The sequence below is a fragment of the Anser anser genome (genome assembly GCF_964211835.1).
Source record: "Anser anser genome assembly, chromosome: 3".
Taxonomy (NCBI): Eukaryota; Metazoa; Chordata; class Aves; order Anseriformes; family Anatidae; genus Anser; species Anser anser.
Window position 1 is genome coordinate 54,080,444 of NC_139722.1, and position 24,180 is coordinate 54,104,623.

Here is a 24,180-nt window from a genome sequence, read left to right on the forward strand (position 1 = left end):
TGAGGAAGACTGTCCTCTCCCTATTCCCTCTTTGTCCTCACAGTAATTAGTTCTCCTTTCTGCAAATACACTATTCTGTTCACCTGCATATTACACTGTTGTGTTGGTCTGTCTAGTGGTACTGTAATCCTTTTTCTGTGTTGCGACATCATCCAGACTATTTGTGCAATGTCTTTCAAAGTGGAACTGTGGAATATGCATCCAGTGTCACAGAAAAAAGGCATTGTCAAAGACAGGGCAATGTTTCCAAACAGTGATTTATGTGGTAATTTATTCCTTGGGCAATCAAGCTTTTGATTGGCATGATGAAAACAAAGGTAGTAAAAGCTGGGATTTACAGACACCAAGAGACAGACGATAAAACTTCGGTGCTGATGTTCTCAGCTACTCTTAGATCACTGTGAGCCTCAGCAGTACATCATACTTCCAATTACCTGTGGCAGTTTTCATACCTCAACAACTGCCACCAGAAAAGGAAAGAAGTCAGCGGTAGGTGCTTATTATAGAAGTGCTGGTTGGCAATAGGCTTTGCTTTGTTCTCGGTCCCCGGGGACTCAATGTGTGTTGAGGCAGAAGGTTTGAGATAATTTTGAAGCAAATCTGGGAGGTGATGAGCAGGGGATTTGTGATATTGAAGCTGTTGATCCACCTTGCCCAGCGCTCACTAATGTAAAATATCTCAGAAACAGAGAGAAATTCCACTCCCTCCCTTCCTCCCCGCATCCCATGCATGTAAGATTGACCATATTTTCCTGTTTTGCTTCAGGGCAGTGAGGGAATAGTGCAATGCTAATCGGGTTTGCAGAATGGTGTTGTGCCTACCATACATTTATACTGTGAGGGTCTGTGGGGTGTATCTTGCATTTGTTTTTTATCGTATTTTGAGTTGTTGTTCTGTCTTTTCTTTTAACTGTTACAAACCCATAGCTCACAAACCAGCCCCCTTCAGTCTCTCTACATGGTTTTGGAGTAAGTTTAACTCTAGGTATCCAGAGCTCCTGCCTTTCACCCCAAGCCATACTTTTCACTAACATAAATATGCAAAATCTCATTAAAGTCAGTGAAGCCGTGCCCATTACAAAAGCAGAGATTTTGGCGTTCTGTGCCTATTTTGCATATTCTTGCAGGTGAAATACAAAAGTAGAGTATTTGCTGTGGGAGACATCCATGATTTTTCCTAGGCCATGTCAGGATCTAATCCTCTGCATAGCTTACAGCAGCTGGTGACACAGAGAAGTTTCTAATAAGTAACCTTGAGAAAATGGCTTTCAAAGCCCATATTCAGTCTTCTTACTTGGAGGGAAGCAAAGCAGAAGACATTTTTTTCTGCAGAAGTATGTGACTGCTGGGGCAGCTGTCTGCTGTCTTAGAATGAGAGAATGGCTTCTTAGAATTAAAATGGCTTCTTCTGCCAGTGGTGGCTACAGTCAGAGGAGGAAGTTGGATAAAGGAAATGCCATTTCAGTAGCCAGTTCGTTTGTACTCTTCCTTCACTGTGGTATTTGAGCAGATCACGCATAAGCATAGGTAGAGTGCATGTTATGAGGGGAAAGGATGAAGAGGTGTGTCCTAATATATATATAATAATGAGTCAAGATGAGATTATTCATGCTGGTGGTAAAGAGTGTGCACATAAAGGATCAATAGTAGAGGAACTGTGGGTTGGATGTGACCACCACTCTTTACTTAAAATGACTGCAAGACATCGATGAATTCCTTTTATGTACACAAAAAGCTGGAGCCATAATAATCCTCATCTCAGGTATTAGTGCATGCAAGGCAGGTGTAGGTGAAGTTCTTTCACTAGTGAAAGTCTTGAGGGAGTTTCACTGTCTGCGTTGAAAAAGAGAAAATCCTGGAAAAGAATTAAAGGAACTGATGAGAACAGTTATAGAAACACCAGTCATGTGGCCCAAAGAAAACTAGTTAAGAGATCTTGTGGGCCAAATATTAATTTAAAGAGGCTTCAGACTGGGAGGTGAGTCTTATGGCTTTTGTTTCTTCCATGTCGTGAAAATAAACCTTTTTTACATTTTTTGTAAACAAATGACATTGTTAATGGTTTCTTTCACCAACCTATCTACTGACAGTATCCTATGTTTTGGCTTAATGAAAGCATTAACACTTTTAAAATTAATTCTGTAGTTATATAAAACCATTCAGGAAAGCGGTAAAGTTGTAATAACAAGTAGAAACACAACAGAAAACAAAAGGTAAAAACAATGCTCTTTCTTTTTTGAATTGCTTAAAATAAATCTGTCAGAAACATCACCAGTATCCACACCTTCCTCACAAAAGGCTTTGGTTTCAGGTCAGCATAATTGCTGAGCAGTTCCCCTGGCAGCTGGCAGCCAGCTCCATGAGGCTTCACGTCTCAGCTGGTTCTGTGCACGTGTTACATAGAGTGAAATCAAGAGAGTGTGGTATTGTGAAAGCAGTGGGAAAACTGGAACAGAGAGACTGCTGGAGTGGATGGCAAACCGTTTCTTCCTTTGACTGAAAAGCAAAATATGTGTCAGAAGGTGCATCTCTTCCTGGATATAGCACTTGCCATTGTATTAAACTTACCAGTTCTCATACTGCACTTGAGTAGCCACCACATCTACTTGACAATACAAAGCTGGGCGGTTGTGACACTGATTTCCTTGATCTCGCTGCTCTGGAGAGCCAGCTGAATGGAGGGTGCAGCTGATTCTCTGCATGATTAGTTTGAGGGCAGCACTAATGAGAAACCCCTAATGTGAAAAAAAAAAAAGGGCTTATAACCAGAGGAAAAAAAGTAATGAATGTTTAAAAAGGAAGATTCAGCTCAGCTACTCCCACAGGAAGCTTGCTGACCAGCTTTTTTTCTTTTTTGATATTGCTGCAGATCAGCAGTTCACACTCTGTACTACAGACCTTTTCTCTAAAGCTTGCCAGCTCTCCTTTCCAACCACTAGCAGCACGTTCTTGCTCTGTACGTGCAGGCACATGCCGAATTTGTGAGATCAGAGACTGGGTATTTATTGTTAGCAAGAGAGTATTTGTTTGTGAGTCACAAGTATAATGAAGTGAGTGTACTTTAACAAATAATCAGAGAAAATAATTTTGATGTTGTGTATCAACAGACTCAGAGGCAGTGTGATATCTTTTAGAATCAAATAAGACTCCAATCTCTAAAGCAACACAGCATTTTTATAATAAAAGGCAGTTGCAGTAGAATGATATATCAATAGATTATAGATTATTATATCCTGCCTTCTGAAGTGACCCAATTCAGAGCTCTTAGTAAAGGAAACCACAGAAAAATATGGCAGGGTCAAAGCAAAGAGCTGTTCTTCTGCTTCCCCTTGTACAGAATGTTCAAGCTGTCTGCACCACACTTTGATTTCAGTTTTAATATATTTCCATGGCAAAATAGGAAGCATGTTTTCCTTTAGTTCAGTGAGATCTGAAAACTTGTGTGATTAAAATAGTATTTTTGACTAAAATCAGGTCACTCATTAATTTAACATAATGACGGGGTATATTCAGTACCTTTGAATAAGCAATTAAAAAGAAGGAAAATACAGAAGATGATTCCTAGTGAAATATTGGTAAATGACTGACCTTTATGTACTGTGAATGAAATTCAAGCAAAGCATAATTTATCTTAGTTATTATAAAAGCTTTATAGTTGGAAAAATAGCAATTAGGTATAATGTATTTTATTAATAGCTGAAAAGACTAATAACAAACAGAAGAAAAAGCAACAAAGAGCATAAGAAAGCCTTATCACACATCAGGTAATCCATGATGGCACATCTTTTGTCTGTAGAATATATGTGCATTTTTTCTCCTGCTAGACAGGTTTATCGGAGGAAAAAAGAAAGAATGAATTCAGTCTGGAAGAACTGAAATGAAAAGCTATACCTGAAGGGTAGTTAAGCAATATACCCTAGGTTATCTTGATGCTCATATTGTAGTAAGGTATTCTGTCTACCCCATTGTTTAATTACAGGTATAAACTGAGCACAATTCAAGAACTATGTAATGTCAATGGACATTACCTGCATTCACTGTTTATGTCTGCTAATGCTGCAGTATTGCAAATAGCAGTTTGTGGGTCAGACCTTGGACTACTAGTCCCAAAGGGACGTACGTTTTTAAGCTGAAGTCAGCATTACCTGTTTGTGGCAGGTTCTGTTCATGCTTCCCTTGAAGTTAGTGCTTGAAAGAGACATCTTCTATACTTGAAAGCATAGGTGTGTTTAAATATTCATGGAATGAGAGGGATTTTTTAAATCTTCCTCAAAAAGACTCTTAGTTGGAATTTGCATGTTGAAATACACATGCTGCAGGTAGAAACAATTTTTAAAACTGGCTGTAGAAATCACACAAGCACCCTAATGCATACCTCATATTCACAAGGAAATGTTCTTTTTGTGTGCTTAGCCCAGAGTAGGTAAATCAACCCAGAACAGAGCTGCTGCCCACAATGAACATATAGTGCCATGTCCTTTGTGTGAGGGTCACCAAGGGCTATTTTCCAGATGTTAGGGGTTAAAAATATCCACAGAATCACCCCGTGTCTCTTGAAAGACAGTTGTTAATAGCTGAAAGTTGATGTCTTCATATTCTTAAATCTTTTCTTAAAAGCTGTTTTTGTAAGTGACTGGAGCTCCTGATTTTGCAAAATCAAATGTTTGGCCTAGTGACGGTTGCACAAAATAAAACCAGCAGACACTTACTGACTTTTCAGTAGGAGCTAGTAACTGTTAGTGGAGGGGTTATAAGTGGTTTCTCAAAACACCTCTGTGTTTTCAAATTTCTGAAGCTTGTCCTTGAAGTCCAGGTTTTGGGGCTCTTGTCAGACCTGGGCAGTAGGCCATAAGAGCTGCTTAGGTGGGCATACCAGGGCAACGCGGCCTCTCTCCGTGTGAAAAAGTGCACAGCCATGGAGGAGAGCCTCCCAGGGCAAGTGGTGGCCACCAAGAAGACCACAGTTGCTTGGCTGTCAGAAGAATTCAGCTGGCCACTGTTTTATCCAGGCCTGGATGGAAAAGAGCCCTCAGTGAGAGATAAGGTCACAGCAGGAAAACACTACTCCAATAGGCTGCAAATTGTCTATGAAACAACCAAACAAACAAACAAAAAACTTCTAGTGTATAAGTTATGTTTCTCAAGTGTGTTTTTACAAAACAAAAAAGATATTGAGTGTTAGGTCTGTTGTATGCTGTATACATTATATGCTCTTCAGAGGCAAAGCAGATTTCCTGTACAAACCAAGGAACTGGTACAATTTATGATGGCCTTTCAGCCGTTGCTCCTTTTTGTGTTTGGTCTGTAAAGGACTGCATCGTGAGGACTGCTGGAGGCAATTTTCACTGTAAAATGGCTTTGTCATGCCTTTTAGATCATTAGCTCTCATTTTCAATGCAGAACACTCTTTCAGCTTGGTCCTTTCCAATTTGTACTTTTCCTCATCAGTTCTGCTGTGCTTTGGGACTGCCTGAGCCACCTGAGAGCTTGTGTGGTCCTGCTCGTGAACCCTTTCTTTTCTGAAGGCTGTTGCACTGATTGTCTGAGGAATCTTTTCAAAGAATGCATTTCTACCGCATAGTTTTGTTTTTCAAGCAAAGTTTCAGGGAAAGTCAGCTTTAAATTTTTTGCTAAACTCTTAAATTTAGTACTTATGATGTGGGTAGCTCTCATGTAAAGAGAGGTACACTTTCTAATCACTGAATTCTTCAAATCATCCACAATTATGTTTCTCTTCAGATAATCCCATGAACAGACAAAGAAGTTGAAAGGGGCATGATCATTATTTGATAGTACTTAGTGTGCTTAGTGGCAAATCACAGAGAGAACAAACATCAGATAATAGGCCCAAAGAGAAGAAAAAACAAATTGCATCATCTAAAATCAAGATCACAAAATCCAGAAGAGTTTCCCAGAACTACAGACACATTACTTTTTAAGACAAAACTTTTCATTAGGAAGGAGATGCAACCGTATAGATCTGGTTCCTGCTATACCAACTGGCATTGAATAGTAGCGTATGCCACACAATTTGTTAAATCTCATTGTTAGTCAACAGAATCTCAACATCTGTATGCCTTTAGGAGTGGGATTCAGTGGGAAGTGGGTTCTTAAATTCAAGTTTCTTTGGATAGTTCTTACTCAGGATTTTTGTTTCCTGGTAGTTTCTAAAATACAATTTCATCTTAGAAATTATGTTTCTCTTTTATCTTTTTTTTTTCTTTTTAATCACAGGTAATTTTAATTCTTTAATTTAATGGGTAATTTTAATTCTTTAATTCTGTTTCTATTTTGTCACGGGTTCTCTGGGTTTACTGCTGGGTATCTCTGAAAAGAAACATTAAAGATTGTATTTCATAATACTTCTTTGAGAAAGCTCTTACCCAAGGTCTCTTGGCAAAAAGATTGAGCTTCCTGCACTGCAGGCAAGGTGTTTATTTATTTTTTTCCTTTAGAGACATATGGGACTATATTTCCAAGGAGCTAACAGTCCCCACAGGGGACAGGTTTTTCATATGTATTCTGCATGCAGAAATCCCTTGATGGCCAGATTTAAAAAATCTGTGTGTTATGAACATTCCTGGTTATTGGACCTGAAATGACTGAATCAAAGCATATGTCTAGACTGCAGGAAAAGTGTGCTCAGTATCTGTCCCTTAATCACCAGAGGTGGAGACCAGATGGAAAATAGCGTGTCACTCTTCTGGCCCAGATTTCCTTCCCATGGATTTGGAATATGCACCTGAAACAAAGAGCAAAGCAGTTCTATTGGGTCTTACAACAGCTATATTAATAGCTCTCCTGAATTAGTGGAATAGTCATGAACAATATAGTCTTGTTGTCTGCCTGTTGGATGACACAAGCACTTGAATGTATTTTCCATCTGGTATCTGCTATTACTAAATAAATAACCTGCTCCTGTCTTCTGGAACCTACCCTGGCATTTTAGGGTAAAGTGTTAGCAGGTTGATTCGTTTTGTTTTGTTTTGTTTTGTTCTTTCTTCTCTTTCTTGACAGCTCCTAGATTGTTTTGTCATCCCGGTGGTGATACTGCTCTCCTGGTTCTTCTTGCTGGTACGATACAAGGCAGTACATTTCATTGGTATCGTGGTCTGCATTCTGGGCATGGGCTGCATGGCAGGAGCAGATGTCCTTGTTGGCAGACAGCAAGGAGCAGGTGAGTAATAATGGGTGTGTTGTACTACCAAGTTCTGTTCAGAAAAACTGTTGATCAGAACATTTCAGAACAGGACAAAGAAAAGGGAAAATTGGAGAGAAATCTTATGTGTTCATGGATCCAAAGCACTGCACCATTCAGGGGTGAATGGCATTCTTTTTCGGAATGGACAGACAACAAAAATGGCTCAACAGTTAGAAGTCAGCACTATTGTAAATGGACTTGCCGTGTGTCTGCAATGTATATCACTCTTCATGCAGCTGGGGGGACATGCTAAACTCTCGTGGCTTCACTCTCTTTAGACATAGTTGTTTGACTACAAACCTCAGTTGCTTCTTTTCCAAGTTGGCTGTATCTTTGAATGTACCACCTCTCCTGTCCACTGTGTATGCCTACCTCTCAACTTTGCTCCCTATTTTGTACAGAGACCAGGTCACTGGTTAGGTACTAAAAGATACCTAACCTACATACTAACTGTACCAACTGGGCTATGCACACAGTCTCAGAGTAAAGGTTTAGGATTTGCCCACATAATCACTGCAAAGCACCTTCTTGTGTACAAAATGTTCTTTTTTATGTGTGGCATCAAACAAATAATGTGTGTGTGGCTATTAATGCAGACTAGACAGAGTTAGATTTCATTGATCAACTTCCTCTGTCACATTGATTTTTCTAGTGCCAACCCAAATGATGTGGGAAGGATAGAAATTCTTTTCAGAGATTGTCAATTAGGCACAGTTTTCATTCTTAATTAAAAGCACTGAATAGTGAGCTGAACATAATACACTGGGATTTAAAATTCTTTCTGAATACAAATGCAAGTGCTCTAAGAACTGCATTTGCCAGGATGCTACTCAAGAAAACAGGGAAGTTTGGGGCAGTACCCACTATATCTTCCTGCCCACTTTTATCCCTGTTCTGAAGACTTAGTTCATTGCGATCCTCCAGAAATAGCTCTGTCCAACCTATAAATGAAAGAATATACTCTGTACTTTGGAATTAGCAAACCAAAGCTGATTAGGAATGACTGATTTCAGAAGGATTGGGATTTCAACACTGGATTCTGGGAGAAACATCCTGTGTCCCTATAATTTAGAGAGTAACATGCTAGGGCAGGTGAGTTGTGGTTCAGCAGTAGCCTGTAAGGCAATGGACTTCAGCAGAAAGGTGGACAAGGAACAGACTGAAAAACACTGACATTTTTCAGTCTACTTGCAATAATTAGATATTATTTGCCATATTCATTACTAAAGCAGGGGTATAGCTGTTATGTAATATGTCCAGAAAAATCTGCTAAGATACTTTATTGCCTTTTAATTTGAACCTACATATGAAAATTTGTTTGCGCTTATTTCTACACCCAGAGAAGAAATATAGTAGAAAGCCACATATGATAGAGACTGCAGCTTTTTTAAGTGGCAGAAGGGTGTTATTAAAATGTAAAAGTATATTTCCAAATTGCTATATTTTCTTTAACAGAATAAAATAGTTAAACTGTTTTGATTGAGCTGGCTGAAAGGGTAAAGCTATGCATTAAAAAAATGCAAATAAAATAAATACTGGCAGCAAAAAAAAGATTTCAAGAAACTCATCATTAAATAGTTCCATGCCATTTATATGATATTTCTCAAGACTGGGCAAACAAAAGAAAGGAATACACCAAAAACAATGAATCTGCATTAGTCCTCACTCAATTGTTTTGTTATTTCTATATTTTAGAGGACAAGAACTGTTGACACCTGTTTGCCCCTGTTAACCCTAGTATTTACTACATTGGAAGTGCCCTAAGTCTCTGCTAGGCATCCACCACATACAGCAATCTAGCCTGCAAACCAGTACAGCAAGGAAACATGGATTTAAAATGCATCACCAAGAGATTAACAGGTATTTTCCAAACTGTCTGCAAGAATTAGGTATAATTTGCAGGCATGGTCTCACCTTTCAGTAAATATACGATAATTTACCTCTTTTTATTTTACCCTGACTTGTGTTTTGCACATTTCTTGAAGGGCAAAGCAATTACTACCAAGTAGTTGGTGCATTGTCACCTTACATGCCAAGTAAACCTTAAAATAACATTTTTTTCTGACCTATTACCCCAAGGTACCTTGGCACATGTGCTCCTGTAGTACACAAGGGCCTAAGTCACAGGGATCTAAATGTTTCATCCAGATTTTCAAAGCACTTCAGGGCTTTAGCTGACCACAGTCTCTGAACATCAGTGTTTAGTCTAAAATGGGACGTGGAGTCTGATTTTTAGGTGTTATAATCATCAGTAGTTATAATCAAAAGCAAAGAGAACCACCTCTAATGCTGCAGGGTAAGGTAAAAATGTGGCAAAGTGGCCTAGATAGGGTTTGAAAAGCGATTGTGTCAGAACATAATTCAAATATAAATTATTTGTGTTAAACTTCAATGCAATAACTACTCCCCAAAACATAAACTCCTCTCTGGACTGTCTGACCTCTGCTTTCACAGAACATCCAATGTCCTAACAATGAATAATGCAAAGCTTGTTTTGGCAATTTGCGCTTGTGTTTCTTCAGAAGAATGACCAGTGCCATTAGATTGGTCGAGTAAAACTGTATTACCCTAAATGTCTTTAGAGTGCCCCTATGAAGTTGATATGTATTTCCTTAGAAATAAAAACAGCAAACGCATGTGGATTTTACAGCCATGAAAATAGCCATGAAAATATCTCTGTTAGGATATATTAGTCTTGGGGGAAAATTCCGAAGTCAGCCTCTTGAAGCAAAGAAAAAGCATTTGACAACCTAGATGCTAAGAATTACTAGGGAAGAAACAAAAAACATAGTATAAAATGTTGTTATGCCACTGTATAAAGTGTTGATGCACTTGCCTTTTGAATACCATGTTTTAATCCAGTCATCTAATCTCAAAAAGAAATGAACAGAAAAAAAAGCCCATAGAATGGAGAAAGGTGAAAAATCTGTTCAAGGGCATATAATGACTTCAGAATGAAGAGACCATAGGCAGAGCGGGACTTTTCAACCCCTAAAAAAGACAAGAAAGAGACAGGATATGGTAAAGGTGCATAAAGTCTTCAGTGCTATAGAGAAGGTAAATACAGAGTGATTCTTAAATATTTTTTGAGACACAGAAGTTATGGGCTGCTCAATATGATTTTGGTATCAGGCTGAGAAGCTAAAAGCACGAAGTACTTTTTAATAGTGCATACTTACACTGCATAAGTTACTGCCACGGGCTGTTGCAGAGGTCAAAAATACATGGTCTGAAAAAGACTTTACACAAATTAATAGAAAATCCATCAGGATCTAATAAGTTCAATGGTCTAATGCAACTTCAATTTCAGAAAATCCCTAATTTGCCGAGAAGCACTCGGTGCTTCCCTATTTCTTTACACTTCCCTCAGGCAGCCTATGCTCCCCATGCCAGAGGTGGCTCCTGGGCTAGTCATACCACTGCTCTGACCAGATTTTGGCATTCTCATCTGTGAAAGCTCTGAAGTTTGAGGCTCACCAAGCACGAGTGAGGTCTGGGGAGAGCCATCACAAGGTGGTGCTTGGGTCCATCTTGTTTGCGTGAAAACGCTCAGCCTCAGAGTTGTCTTTGCCTCGCACACGCAAAGGATGATATTTTTGTCTCAGCAGTTCAGCACAGACAAACTCTAAGGTCAAAAGCTTTTTCAGCAGTACTTCCCCAAAGTGCCAGTGAGTAGTTGTAACAAATACCAAATGAGTGAGCTCAGTGAGGGGTGATTAGAGCCACTGTGGAACATGGAATGCATCAGGGGTAAGAAGAGGTTTTATAAAGTGCCAGTGTTTATTTTAAATTAAGGGCATCTTCTGTGGCTGATTGCAAAAGGGTAAAAGGAAAGTACCAGATCTTAAAAAGATAAATTGTCAAACATAAATCTGCTGTTAGTCAAATTACTTGCAAAACAGAAATTCAGTGAGAATGGAGGTACATGAAAGAGAAATGTAGCAAATACTAGCATTTACTAGATACACAGAGGATACATCTCTGAGTCAAAAAACATCGTAGAGTGGGAGTGTGTTAAATATTTGCCCTGTTCTTATTTGTCCCTAAGCAACTTGTACTTTTCTGATGCTTATACCTAGTGTTGGAGACAGGATACGGAATAAATGAACCTTTATGGTCTGCCCTGTTATGACTGTTCTTACTTTCATAAATTCCTCCTCACTGGAAATTTCAGAGCTGTGAGCTGGAATGAAAATCAAAGGTTTAAAAGAATACCACAAAGAAGAATTTTGAAAAGATCACCTTGAACCAGTAGGAATGTTTTCCTTCCATTTTTATTTACTGCAAAGTGTATTTTGTTAATCAATAAATTAATTGAGCCATTTTACAGGAAAACAAGGTTTCTTTCAAAAGAGATGCAGTCTAATGTTTCAGGATTCCTACTGAACCTTGTCAAAGGAAAATCCTTTATAACCAGTTCTTCTGGATTTCTCTGGTTCTGCGGCAATATCTGGCAGCTTTGTGAAGCTGTAGCTCTTGTAGGAATCATTCAACAGAGGAAATTGCATGTATCAGGCTTCAAAACTTGGGCCTCAGTTTTCAAACTGAAATTTGATCTTGATCAAATCTCTCTGCAGCTCACCCTGTCCCCAAGTAATAAAAGACTCCAAAACGTAGAAAGGTTTCAAACATTCTTTGATAACACAATGTGTTAGTTATTATATACACCTGAAGGTACTGAAAATAGATTTTGTTGTTCATTTTATGCATTAGGTACTGCTATGTTAATTGAACCTCCTTTAAAAATCTCTGTCATTATCATCACCCTGTCTATACCTCATCCTTCCTTCTCTCTTTCTTGTCAAATGGCTTCATGTGAGAATGAGGTCACTTTTGGGGTTGTAATGATGTCTTCATTCATTTCACAGGTACACAGAATTTTTCACTTGTTTTCCTATCCAAATACTAGACCTGTTTTTGCTTAAATTTCAAGATAAGATGCAAACTGTTCTATATAGCTGAGACATCTGGAAAAATATGTGATAATAATAAAAAGTTTTAGTCACTAAAGAGTACCACATGGTTTCTTTAGTTTTTACAACATGTTCTTATCCTTCAGATTCTCTTATCCACGGCAAGGATAATGCTCTCCATTCACTTCTGCTAGATATTGTTGGGATAATTGAATGAAAACTGTTTTAATGACAAAACATTTGCATTCAGCCTATTGACCCAAATATGGGCTACCTAGTGTCTGAGGATTCTAACCTATGGGGCAGAACTTGCAACAGTTCTAGACAAAAGGTCATTGTTTTGGGACATTCTGATTTTCCCCCTGTTTATTTCTAGGTGAAAATAAACTAATAGGGGATCTCTTAGTATTGGGTGGAGCAACACTATACGGCATCTCGAATGTTTGTGAGGAATACATCGTCCGAAATCTAAGTCGAGTGGAGTTCCTGGGCATGATTGGACTCTTTGGCTCCTTCTTCAGTGGAATTCAGCTGTAAGTGAGCAGGTTTGAGCTCCAAGGTCATTCAAATAAGTGTAGCTGTGGTCTCCTTTGAGGTACTGTACCCCCCTCTTCAAAGGTAGCCATTTCCTGTGGAGACTAGGTATCTGCTAATTTTGGAATTTGCATTGTTTTTAATATTTGAGGTAGTTGTATTTGAGTACAAATACAGTTACACAAATTTGTAGCTTAGTACTCTGTTTCAAGCACTATTTTCCTCAAGTAGGCACACGTGGGGGAGGAGTAGCAGACACATCCTACCATCTTATTGCCTGAAGACAAGTGAATACTTCACATTGGTCTGGTCTACGAACAGCAAACTCTCTACAACTCACTAAGTTCTGTTTCATACTTTTGCAAAATCACTTAGATTTCTAAACAGGTAGAAAACATATTCAGAAGGTATTTTGCTGTTTGGTTTGCTCTGTGCAATTAATTACATTATGATACGGCAGATATAATGAAAACATACTTAAAAATTTGGTCTTTTCATGTTGAAGTATTTAGTACTCAGAAGATTGTGACGTGGATTTTAGGATCTTCTGAGTCATATCTATATCCACTTGCACCTAATGAGCACCTCATCTGCAGGCCTAGGATCTGGGAGGTAGCTTCCAATGTTGCAATACTGTGACTGATAAGAGTGTAGTAAAAGTCACCATGCAAGATTGTCACATTTTACACAGATCCATCACTGGTGCTTGTCACACACAATAACTTTTAATTATCAGTCAAAAACAAGTTGCTTACCTGCACACATGAGCTAATCAGCTTCTAAGAACAGAGACTCATCAAAACAATGCCCCTTTAATTCCATTTAATTAGTTCTGTTTCTTTAGCCAGAAAGCTAATTATATTTATGTGGGATCTGAAAACATGACTTAAAACGATTTATATTAACTGCCTGACACACAAACAGTTCTTTAAAATATATATATAGAGAGAGAATGCAAGATCAGGTAAATGCACCTAGTATCTTTGGGTAAAGCATTTTTGTTACCTAGAGTGTTTGTGGTAGGTAGGTACTGGCTGATTCTGAAGGTATCACAACAGTGCTCTTGTCTTCCTGTGCATTTAAACAGTAATATATGTCTCGTATTCCTGATTTTAATTATAGTACCATTACCATCCTCCTTGACTCAAGAAGATAGTCACAATTCAGAGTCTATGATTTATTTTGTTGGTAAGAAGCTGGTGCTGGAACAAGGTATCTTTGTATATGGAGGACACAACTGGAAGGAAACAATAAAACACCATTTCATTGCTGAAACCTCTAAGGTTTTTCTAGTCAACCTTTGGCCCAGAAGATCTTGACAACAGGTTTTTCTCCCCAGCCTGTACAGCTTTTTGCTGCCACTGATTTTGTGGCACTTTTTGCAGCCCTGCCCACACTTTGCTTACATATGGACCTTTTTGATGAGATGGCAAAAGCTTTCATTTTGGAAAAGGCCGCTAATGTTCCTGCTACTTGGTTTCATGAAGCAATTCAGCTCTTTCTTATCTCTTATTGTAATAATGAACAGATGTCAGTCACATAGTTATGAGTTCACAGAGGTTAAATCTAACTAAATACACCAATTATTAGAAGACAACACCCCAGGTTACAATGGCAGAATCTTTCTTTGGAAAGATTACTGGCCACTTTGGTACAAAATAGGACCTTTAGGTCTGATAAACTGAAGTTATCCGGGGAAGGAATATCTCAGAAATAGGACAATTTACTAGCATGCTAGGAAAAGCACTGGTCAAAGTTTGGTTGGCATCCACAAAGTGGAGATTTAGAACATATTTGTGGTGATACATCTGGAGGTGTAGGTCTCAGGTTCATGGGGTTTACAGGGAGCAAGCAGTACAATTCTGAAGAAGGGAAGGTATTGAAAAATGTGTAGGACTATGCTGACTGTAGGAAAGGCAAAATAGTATCCACAAGTGAATTTTCCCTTCATTGGCATGCACTGATATCAAATTCATACAGCAGCAAAAAGCTGTTGTATTTACCTTTTGTGTGTAAAAATATATACATAAGTATGGGTAACTCATGTTAGTTCAAGTTTCAGCACTAATACAGGGATGTGTCTCCAAAGGGACTTTCAAGAAATACACTGTTTTTTTCTAGAACCATTTAGCAAGTGTGCTCGATATTAGACCATAACAGAGGATAAAGTCAGATAATGTCTGTCGGACAGCAAAGGAAGTGCTAAGGCATCAGAAAGTTCAACAGTGAAGTAAAGAAAAGTGTTGGCTAACTACCCAGGCATTGTGGAAGGTGAGGTTTAGTGGGCTGAATGTGATTAAAGTGGGGAGGAACAAAATGTCAAAACAAAACAAAACAAAAGTAGTTTACAAGAGTTGGGGATATAGTAACTACACAGAAAATTGACATAATTCTGTCTGGTGGAATCACATAATTGTAAAATAATTTACTTTGTAACAGATCCCTGATGATCATCAGGTTCAATACCCTACACAGAGCAACTCAAAGCTAAATTCAAAGTCAGGTTGCTCGGGTACTTGTACAGTTGATTTTTTGAACATCTCTAAGAATTGAAATGCCACAGTCTCTCTGGGCAACCCATTCCAGTGTTTAACCAAGATTTTTTTCCTTATATCTAATCAGAATTTTCCATGTTGCAATTTGTATCCATTATCTCACGTCTTCTTACTGTGCACCTCCAAGAAAAATCTTACTCCACCTTTTCTATAACTACCCCTTAGGTACTTAAGACAGCAAGTATATTGTCCCATCCTCCTTCCCCCTGGGTTACCCTTCTCTTCTTCACACTGAAAACCCCCCGCTTTTTCAGCATCTCCTCTTACATCATGTGCTCCACCTGACTATCGTGATGGAGCTCTACTGTACTCCCTCCAATTTGTTAATGTCTGTCTTGTTCTGGAGAGCCCCAAACTGGATACAGTACTCCGGCTGCTGTCACAAAAATCAATTCCTTCATCTTTCTGGCTCAACTCTTTACCAACACAGGCTGGGATGCTGTTGGCCTTCTCCACTGCAAGGACACATTGCTGACTCATGTCCACCAGGACTCGAAGTTTAATTTTTAGAAAGCAGCTTCCTATCCAGTCAGCTTCCAACCTGTACTGTTGCATGGGGTTATTCCATTCCAGGTATAGGAGTGCAGATTTATTTTTCTTAAACTTCATGAGGTTTCTGCCAGCCTATTTAGTCTTTCTGAATGGCAACACATCTACTACTCCTCCCATGGGTTGTCCACTGTGAACTTGGTATGTGTGCATTCCATCCCATCTTCCAGATTGTAAATGAAGACATGAAACACCAACCAGTTGACAGAAGACTCAATCTGTTGATCACTACTTTTTGAGTATAGTTTTCCATTGCCCTTGTGGATGGTCCTCAAATCCAATCCATATCTCTTCAATCTCTAAGGATCTTTTGAGAAATCATGTTGCAAGCTTTGCTAAAGGCAAGACAGATAACACTCCATCCTCTCATCTGTTCCCTCTCCATTATCTACTGAACCAATCATCTCATCATAGAAGGCAGTAAGTTTGGTCAGGTATGGTTTGCTCTTAATAAATCCACGCTGGCTGTTCCCAGTCACCTCCTCATCATTCATTTCCTGGAAATGGAACATTTGCTCCATCGTCTTCCCAAAGTCTAGAGTAAGGCTGGCCAGGCTATAATTCCTTCCCCATTTTGAAACTGAACATTGCATTTGTCTCTTTTCAGTTCTCAGGGACCTCTTCCAATCACGTCAACCTTTAGAAGATCATAGTGGTTCCATTCTCTGATGAATCAGGCATCACTAAATGAAGCCCTGTGGCAAAGTTGCTTTTACTCCTCTTTGCTTCACAGATCATAATGAATCACAGATCACAGCATATTGTTTTCTACTTTCTTTGTATTGGATATGCAATGTGTGAAAATAATGTTCACATATTTAAATTATATTAAAATTTGCTTGCCACAGCAAGACACTGCAGTTTGTTTTCATGATATTTTTTCAAGAACTGCTGACAAAAGAGACATATGCCTTATGCATGCAAAGACACTTATAATTTAGTTATTCTGCAAACAAAATAATCTCATTATTCTATCCACAGTATTAGATTTGCCACACATCAGCAGCAAGCAAATTAGAATTTCCAGGATGCAACTCTCTAGACCATACTAATGTGGAAATCACTGAGTTTCTATAGTTTTACTATTAGAGTTGGTCTCCCACATACCACTTTTTGTACTAGGTACTTTGTTTTTCGATCTGTGTAATTCCACATTTTATACTTTTTAAAAACAGTGCCCAGACTAACATGCAGAGTTCTGCACAGCAGCAGTTATCTGTAAATCACAGAGCAGAAAAAAACAGTTGGCTGAGTGAGCTTCCTAGTCTTCCCTGGACTGGAAAGAGCAGAAGGGAACTGGGAAGGTAGCTTGTTGCCACCTTAGAATTTTCTGGATCTGGGATCTTGAAGTTAATGTAAAATTGCAAGACGTGCAAGATGTTGAAAGTGGACTTTTGCAGCTTGGCCCATCCTTAGTTTTGTTTCATGACTTTCATTGCTGTGACTATTTGAACTGTCTCAGCATGTAACAAATCACAGTACTCTCTTCAAACCCAGCCTGTGATATCTGCCACCTTATGTCAGTGATTTACTCAGCTCCCTATTTATTTGACTCTGCAGAGCCACTCTGAAGGGTGAATAACTCAGACAGATACATTATTAATCATTACAGTTCAAAAGCTTTCAGAATATTAAGAGGACAAGAGGATTGAATGTGTGGAGGGATGGGCACTTTTGGGCCCATTCAGAGAGCTGGAAATAAACCAATGCAAATTGTATGCTATCACGTCTTGTTACTGCCCTGAAGATCTTTCAAACACAAAGGAACAAGGCTAATGCCAGAGTGGATTAGCAAAGTCTGATTGCATTTTTTGTTATAAGGTTATTTATGTTGTTTTGTCCAGCATTTGAATTGAATGAGTGGAAGTAATTTAACTTCTGTTCTCTTCCATCAAGTTTTGCCTTCTCTTCTCTTCCAGTGCAATCATGGAACACAAAGAGCTTTTGAAAGTTCCCTGGGATTGGCAAATAGGTAAGAAAACACTTTACCTCATTGAAGACCACTCCTGAAGGAGGTGTGGAGACAACCCATCTTTGGGGAAGCAGAAAGAAAATTTCATGGAAGCCAATGTTTGTGATTTTTCCACTGATGTCTGCCAAAGGTTGAACCACTTGCCTCATAACCATTCTTAAATAATCCATCCTCCCAATGTCATATTATGCTTTCCTTGCACCATTAGGTTAAGCACTGAAGAAGTGCTTATGAATGTCATAAGATAATTACTCAGACAGCCGTGAAGTAAAACAATAATAAGGTTCTGTTCTAAGATTCAGTGCAACACTGAGACAAATAAATGAGGTAATCATGAAGAGCCAAACCTTTTCAATGGATGCCAAAGAAAGAAAATGGAACCTAACAAAAACTATAAAAGTTCTTGCAGTGCTTATTATAGCCCCATAAACTCATTTCCAAGGGGAGCATTTCTGTATGTAAATGGTTAATTGCTTTCCAAGTAGTCTTGGTGGAATATAGCAGATGTGTCTTTTAGACAAGTTTAGGTAGCATCAAGCACAATAAAGCTCTTATGGTGTTTTGCTATGCAGTGGATCGTATTTTCCTATTTCAGTTTCAAAGCTGAGTTTATGATCTAAGACTCCTTCCTAATTAGTCCAACAAATTATTTGCTTTAAATGCAAATCAACATTTAGGAAACGAGAGTCCCTATAATCACTCCTTTAGTATTTACAACAATAGAAGAAATAAAAGAGTGCTAATAGCTGATACACATAGCAGGGAATTCAAGTTCTGGCAATCCATTGACAATAGCTTGTTACCTACTCTCATAATGAATGTCAAAATAATGGCTCAGAAGCATGCAAAGGCAACTGATTATCTGGGAATCCCCAAGGACTGGAGATACAAGTTATGGGATACACCATTGTTTTCGTTAAACTTCCTTCACCATTTCCTCTTATCACACTAAAGCTTAATAAAAAGAGTGCATCTTTCACAAAACATCCTACCTAGAAGTCTTGCATATTTGATGGCTGAGCTGTAAAACTAAATGACATCAATTTAACGTGTCTATGGAGAAACACTCTCAGCTGCATCCCATAAGTGTATTGGCCATCTTTAATCTGTGGTCATTAGCATAACTGCATCAGTGTTTGTTAATACTTCATGATAAGGAGCTCAGGGACATAATTAATCTCGTACTGATGAAACTAGCAATGGTCATAGTGAATTAATCTACTATGCATGTAAATGTCATATATACTTTCATGGGAGTTCTGTTGTAATAATATTAGTGAAATGTGCCATTAAAATAAAGTCGTACTTGGTCTGTGATGACATTAAAATGTCATCAAAAGTTAGTCAGTAATTACAAAGAGTCCCTGCTCTTCAGTAGAAGAAGATCATCATAGCAAGAGCATCATAGATATGTACTTGTTTTGTTAAAATATTAATTGAAAGTGTGGTGTAGTTAAACATGAATAAAATGACAACAATAATGTGTAGTTTTTTGTTCTTCCCTGTCTTCCTGCACATCTACTTGGTGTGCTTTCCGTTGCTTCAACAGTAATACAAGATTGTCAAGTAGTTATTGACAAATCTATGTCAGGGTGTTCACAGCCTTGTCCTGAATAGTTATCCACTGCGGCAGACTCAAGCCTGCAGTCCAGCAGAGTTAAATCATCAGCCTTCTGAATGGTAGTGATAAAGTCACAGCAGGCAACCTGATAAATAACTCAAGGTGGCCTGTTGCCATCTGCCATAATTGTGTCATTAAGAATGTATGAACTACGTTTCAGCTGATGTAAAATGCAAATGATTTTCAAATATTGAGATCTAAAGCCTATGTGTTATGTCTACCATGTTTAAAACAGACTGTGGCCCTCCTGTTTTTAATTTTGGAAATTCCCCTGGTGCATAGTATCATCTTTGCAGCTAGTATAAATCAGTGTAGCTCTGCTTAAATTCTTGAAAGTTTAAGTGCTGACAATCTGACCAAAAGGAGAATGATTGTACCATGCTGATTGAGTGGTTTCACTTGAGACCATGGCACAGTTGTAGAATGACACATGAAATAATAACAAATAAACAAACATCAATTTTGTTTAAGAGAAAAGCCAGTTTGACTCTCTGAGGAAGTGTCCTTTGTTACAGAGGTTCTGAATGTTTTTGAATAGTTTTTATTCTAGGAAGACTACATAAAAAAAAATAAATCATAGTTGAGTCTGTTTCCTGCCAATGAAACAATAACTTTTGGAGTAAAAATATCAGGTCTAAAGCATGCAAAATTCAACCAGCATGCTCAAGCAGCTAAAACAGAAGTTCCCCAGACATGTTAATTTTGGTGGTACTCTTTAGAGCAGTCCATGGGGGGAGTTCCTGCCCATTAGTGAAAAGATGGCCTATCTTAAGATGGGTGAGGAGAGACTGAGGGAGTGGGGCTTGTTCAGCCTCCAGAACAGAAAGCTTCGAAGAGCTACCCACAAGAAGGTTATCAAAAGGACAGAACCAGGGTCTTCATATTGGTGCATGGCAGAATGAGAGACAATGGGCAGAAATTGAAATAAGAAATTCAGACTAAATAAAAGGAAAATCTCTTTCCCTCTGAGAACAGGCAGGCAGTAGAACAAGCTACCCAGTGAGGTTGTCCAGGCTCCGTGCTCAACAGTTTCAAGACCAGGCTGAGCAAAGTCCTGCACAACTTGGTCTGATCTCACAGCTGAGCCTGGTATGAGCAAGGGTTGAACTAGAGACCTCCAAGCTCTCTTCTAGCCTGAATTGCCCCACAGTCCCATGATCCTAAGTGCCCAGTTTAGACACCTATCAGGCATTCACACCCAACCACGCAAAAGTGGTGACATTGCCCATCAGAGTGAACACTGAAAGAAAAGGTGGGATTTCTTTCACCAGCTTTAGATATCTGGGATGTGAATATCTGATTTAGTTAAACAGACTCCCTTTATCATCAGCAGAAATAAATAGGCATGATACAAGTCATACTACGCTAACGTTATTGTCTAAAAGAGGTTGGACAACCTGCACTGTAAAATTTCCAAATCTCCTCATTGAGCACCAAGCCTCAGTGTATGTCCAGAGTTAGGTGTAATAAATCCCACCCGCAATGGTCTTCATACACATGAAGCCTTCATTTTAGGACGATGCATCGAAGCATACAGTTTTGAATGATGAGTTTATCAGGCTGCTTATTAACACAGACCTGCTCATGAGCAGATCATTTCAAAAGTACCTTCTAACTTCCCAGTTTGTTTCCTTCCGATATCTGCTCCAGGCCATGAGTACTGATAACTCAGTGCCTGGTTAGGCACAGGTGCCATCACCTGGGACTTCAGCACTAGTGGTGATTCCCAAGGCTATTCTGAAAACTGGTCTTCTAGAAACAGTATCTGAAAATCATGTGATGTTATTTCCAGCTTGCTTATTGTCACCAGTAGATGCTGTCCAGGTGGTGGGTATTATATGTGTTTTAAGACATAAATGAAATGCTGCTCTACATTAACTTCTGATAGGACAGATGCAGTTTAAGCAATTTTCCACTGGAACTGGAATACCCTTTGGAAAAGCAATCTGTGAAGTGCATGTAGCTGCCTGCCAAGGAATATGAACACCAAGACAGCACCATAATATAATACTAGTAATTAAGAGCATAATCCACCAAAGCACCTGAATATATCTATTAAATCCACAATGACTAGAAGGGATTTGATGGGCCAGCTGGTGATTTGCAGACTTTACTTTGAGAATGTTGACTTGGAGTCCAGAATTGCTTTTGTGCCTGATCTATTCTTAATTTAAGCCTGGAAGAAAAGCTGACATAAAATGGTGATGTCTGCAAACAATTTCTTATTAATAACTGTGCTCCACTTGATGCAGTCATTGGCCTACTGCAGAAGAGTTGCAGAGTTGCATACAACTGTTTCAAGCACTGCTTAAGACTGATTCCGTTGTTATCCACATGCAATACGCACTTTAAAAATTTGCTACTTGTTAATAAAAGTAGTTCTTGCCATGATTATCCATATTCTGAATATAAAGTCAAATTCATTATCATGCCATACCAATTGATATATTGCTACTGACATTTCATGACTACTATATTTGTTTCAAGAGAATGTACACTTCAGTTCAGATGCTTCTGATGGACTCAAATTGCAACTGCTGTTTTTGTCATTTAGCTGGCTTTTCTAAAGAGTTTTTAACTAAGTGGATCAACAAGCAGACACAAATCATAAGGACTTTGGGTTTTGTTTTGGTTTGTTTTTTCTGCTAATTCCTTTCAGAACTTGGGCAATCAGATTTTCTGCAACTTTCAGTCAATAACAACATGCTCTGAAGAGCTGGTGTGAGTCTAAATATAGGCTTGTGCATATATCAGCTGGGAATTCTGCAGCATACATCAGCCTAAGAATTATCGTTTGCATGAGAGCAGATGAGTGAAGCGTTTGCTGTTTTTTTTAACTTCATATTGATTTATTTGTCTTGGGATTTATCAAGCAATAACTGAAGGAATGAATTCCTTCCCAGTAAGTCATTTAGTTTTTAAAATGAAATTAAGTGTTTACTGTAATGTATTTTTATTATATTAGTGTCTAACAATCTAATTGCGTGAGGCACTTTGTAAACATGTAGCAAGAAATAGTCTCAGCTCCAGAAAGCCTTATTAAGGAAGACAGACAAAAAGTGGTAGAAGAACAGAGGTTCAAAACTGAGATTTGTCAAGTTTGGGGGCAAAATAGACTAGGACCTCTGTCACTTGAGTGCTGTTGTCATGCATTTGTCTGTCGGCTCATTAACTCCTGTGAAAGTACTTTTACATTCATCCTGTGGGCCCATTCCTAGAAAATGTGTGCTCCTTCCAACTCAGCTGAACACAGTGGGTGTTGGGGACAATCACCTCTTAAAAGACTAGATTTGACATGTCTGATACATTATTTCATCCAAATTTATGTTGGATACTCGTTAGTAGTATAAGACTGATTTAAAACAGCACTGCTATTATGGGAACCGCAGAGAGGAGACTGCACGTCCACTGCTGTATGGTTATGGTTTTCAGTGGTTTTCATATGTATTTAGAATTATGCTCTTAGTCTACATACATATACATATATATATATGCACATATTAATAATTTGAATCTGTGTTTTAAAAAAAAGTATTCTCCATTCTTTCCTAAAAACACAGCCTTCTTCCTAAAAACACAAGTCATTTCTGCACGCTGTGGAAGGTCACTCTTTGTTCTTGTTTCTCTTCTGCAGGCTTGTTGTATGTCGGCTTTAGTGCCTGTATGTTTGGCCTCTACAGCTTTATGCCAGTGGTCATAAAGAAAACCAGTGCTACTGCTGTCAACCTCTCCTTACTCACAGCTGACCTGTACAGCCTCTTCTGTGGATTATTCCTCTTCCACTACAAGGTATGTGGAAATAAGAGATGTGTTTGAGTAATAGCTGTATGCCTGAAGAAACAGTAGTGCAGAACAATGAAACAAGAGAAGTCTCCAAACTTTGCTAGATCTACACAGTAAAAACACAGATTTAAAAAATACTTTTATAATTAATTTTATACAAAGTATATATATGCTGTATATACATATATATAAGATAGTATTTTGTATAACAAATTTTAAAGAGAGCTAATTCAGTCTTGTTATGATTTTTAAGATTTGTGTACCTGTCCATAAGCATTCGTATTACTAATTTCCTTTTACTGATCAGAGGCAACTTTCAGCTGCTATGACCAGGGCAGTATCAGGAAGAGAAGGACTCTTCCAAAAATTATTCGGAATTTTTTTGACCAGTAACAGGGTTGTTTCATTTCATGTTGATTCTGAAATTATGTCACATAACTGTTCATGAATTACACTTTTCTAGCCAGCCAAACCGATGGCTCACCTGTTAGTGTGAAAAAGTCAAAATGTGTGGCAGATTTGTGTTGAAGTTAAATTTTTATCTCTCAGGTCATCTAATATTTAAAACATTGTGTTGTACAGGCAAACATTTGGTCTCCAGTAGCAAGGAACTGCACTGCATTATTCACAAACTTCCCCTCAGTGGCCATCCTATGAAAATGGCATCGGGATGTTGGAGGCAACTGCTTTGTATCATCATTTATTCATAAGAGGAAGGTTACTTGATAGCTAAAATGGTGGCCCTGAGAAGTGTTAGTTAAATGAAAGCCTTACAATACTGATTAGCTATCCAAAACAAATCAGATTTTGTGGTACTAATGGCGCCTGAATGAATCTGAAAGAGACAGAGAAAATTAAAAACTTAAGAGTCCAAAACAAAATTATTTTTCCCCATTGCTTCTTATTTTCTTCAGACAGAAGAATAGCAAGTATAGAAACTGAAATTTAAAGGTTATCTTCTGCTTTACATGTCTGACTCATGGTGATTTGGTTCTGACCCACACTTCAAATCCAAAGTATTTGAAATTAGGTATTAGCTGAAAATTATTATT

General features: G+C 38.4%; 1 protein-coding gene across 2 annotated transcripts in view; it reads left to right on the top strand.

Moving 5' to 3' along the window:
• Positions 1-24,180, top strand: part of SLC35F1 (solute carrier family 35 member F1) — a 247,681-nt gene that overhangs the window by 198,657 nt on the left and 24,844 nt on the right. For both annotated transcript variants that reach the window (XM_083828752.1, XM_083828753.1), the window contains 4 exons: positions 7,018-7,177; positions 12,491-12,647; positions 17,672-17,724; positions 22,980-23,134. In XM_083828752.1, the coding sequence (XP_083684878.1) occupies positions 7,018-7,177; positions 12,491-12,647; positions 17,672-17,724; positions 22,980-23,134 (525 nt within the window). The remainder of the gene's footprint in view (positions 1-7,017; positions 7,178-12,490; positions 12,648-17,671; positions 17,725-22,979; positions 23,135-24,180) is intronic.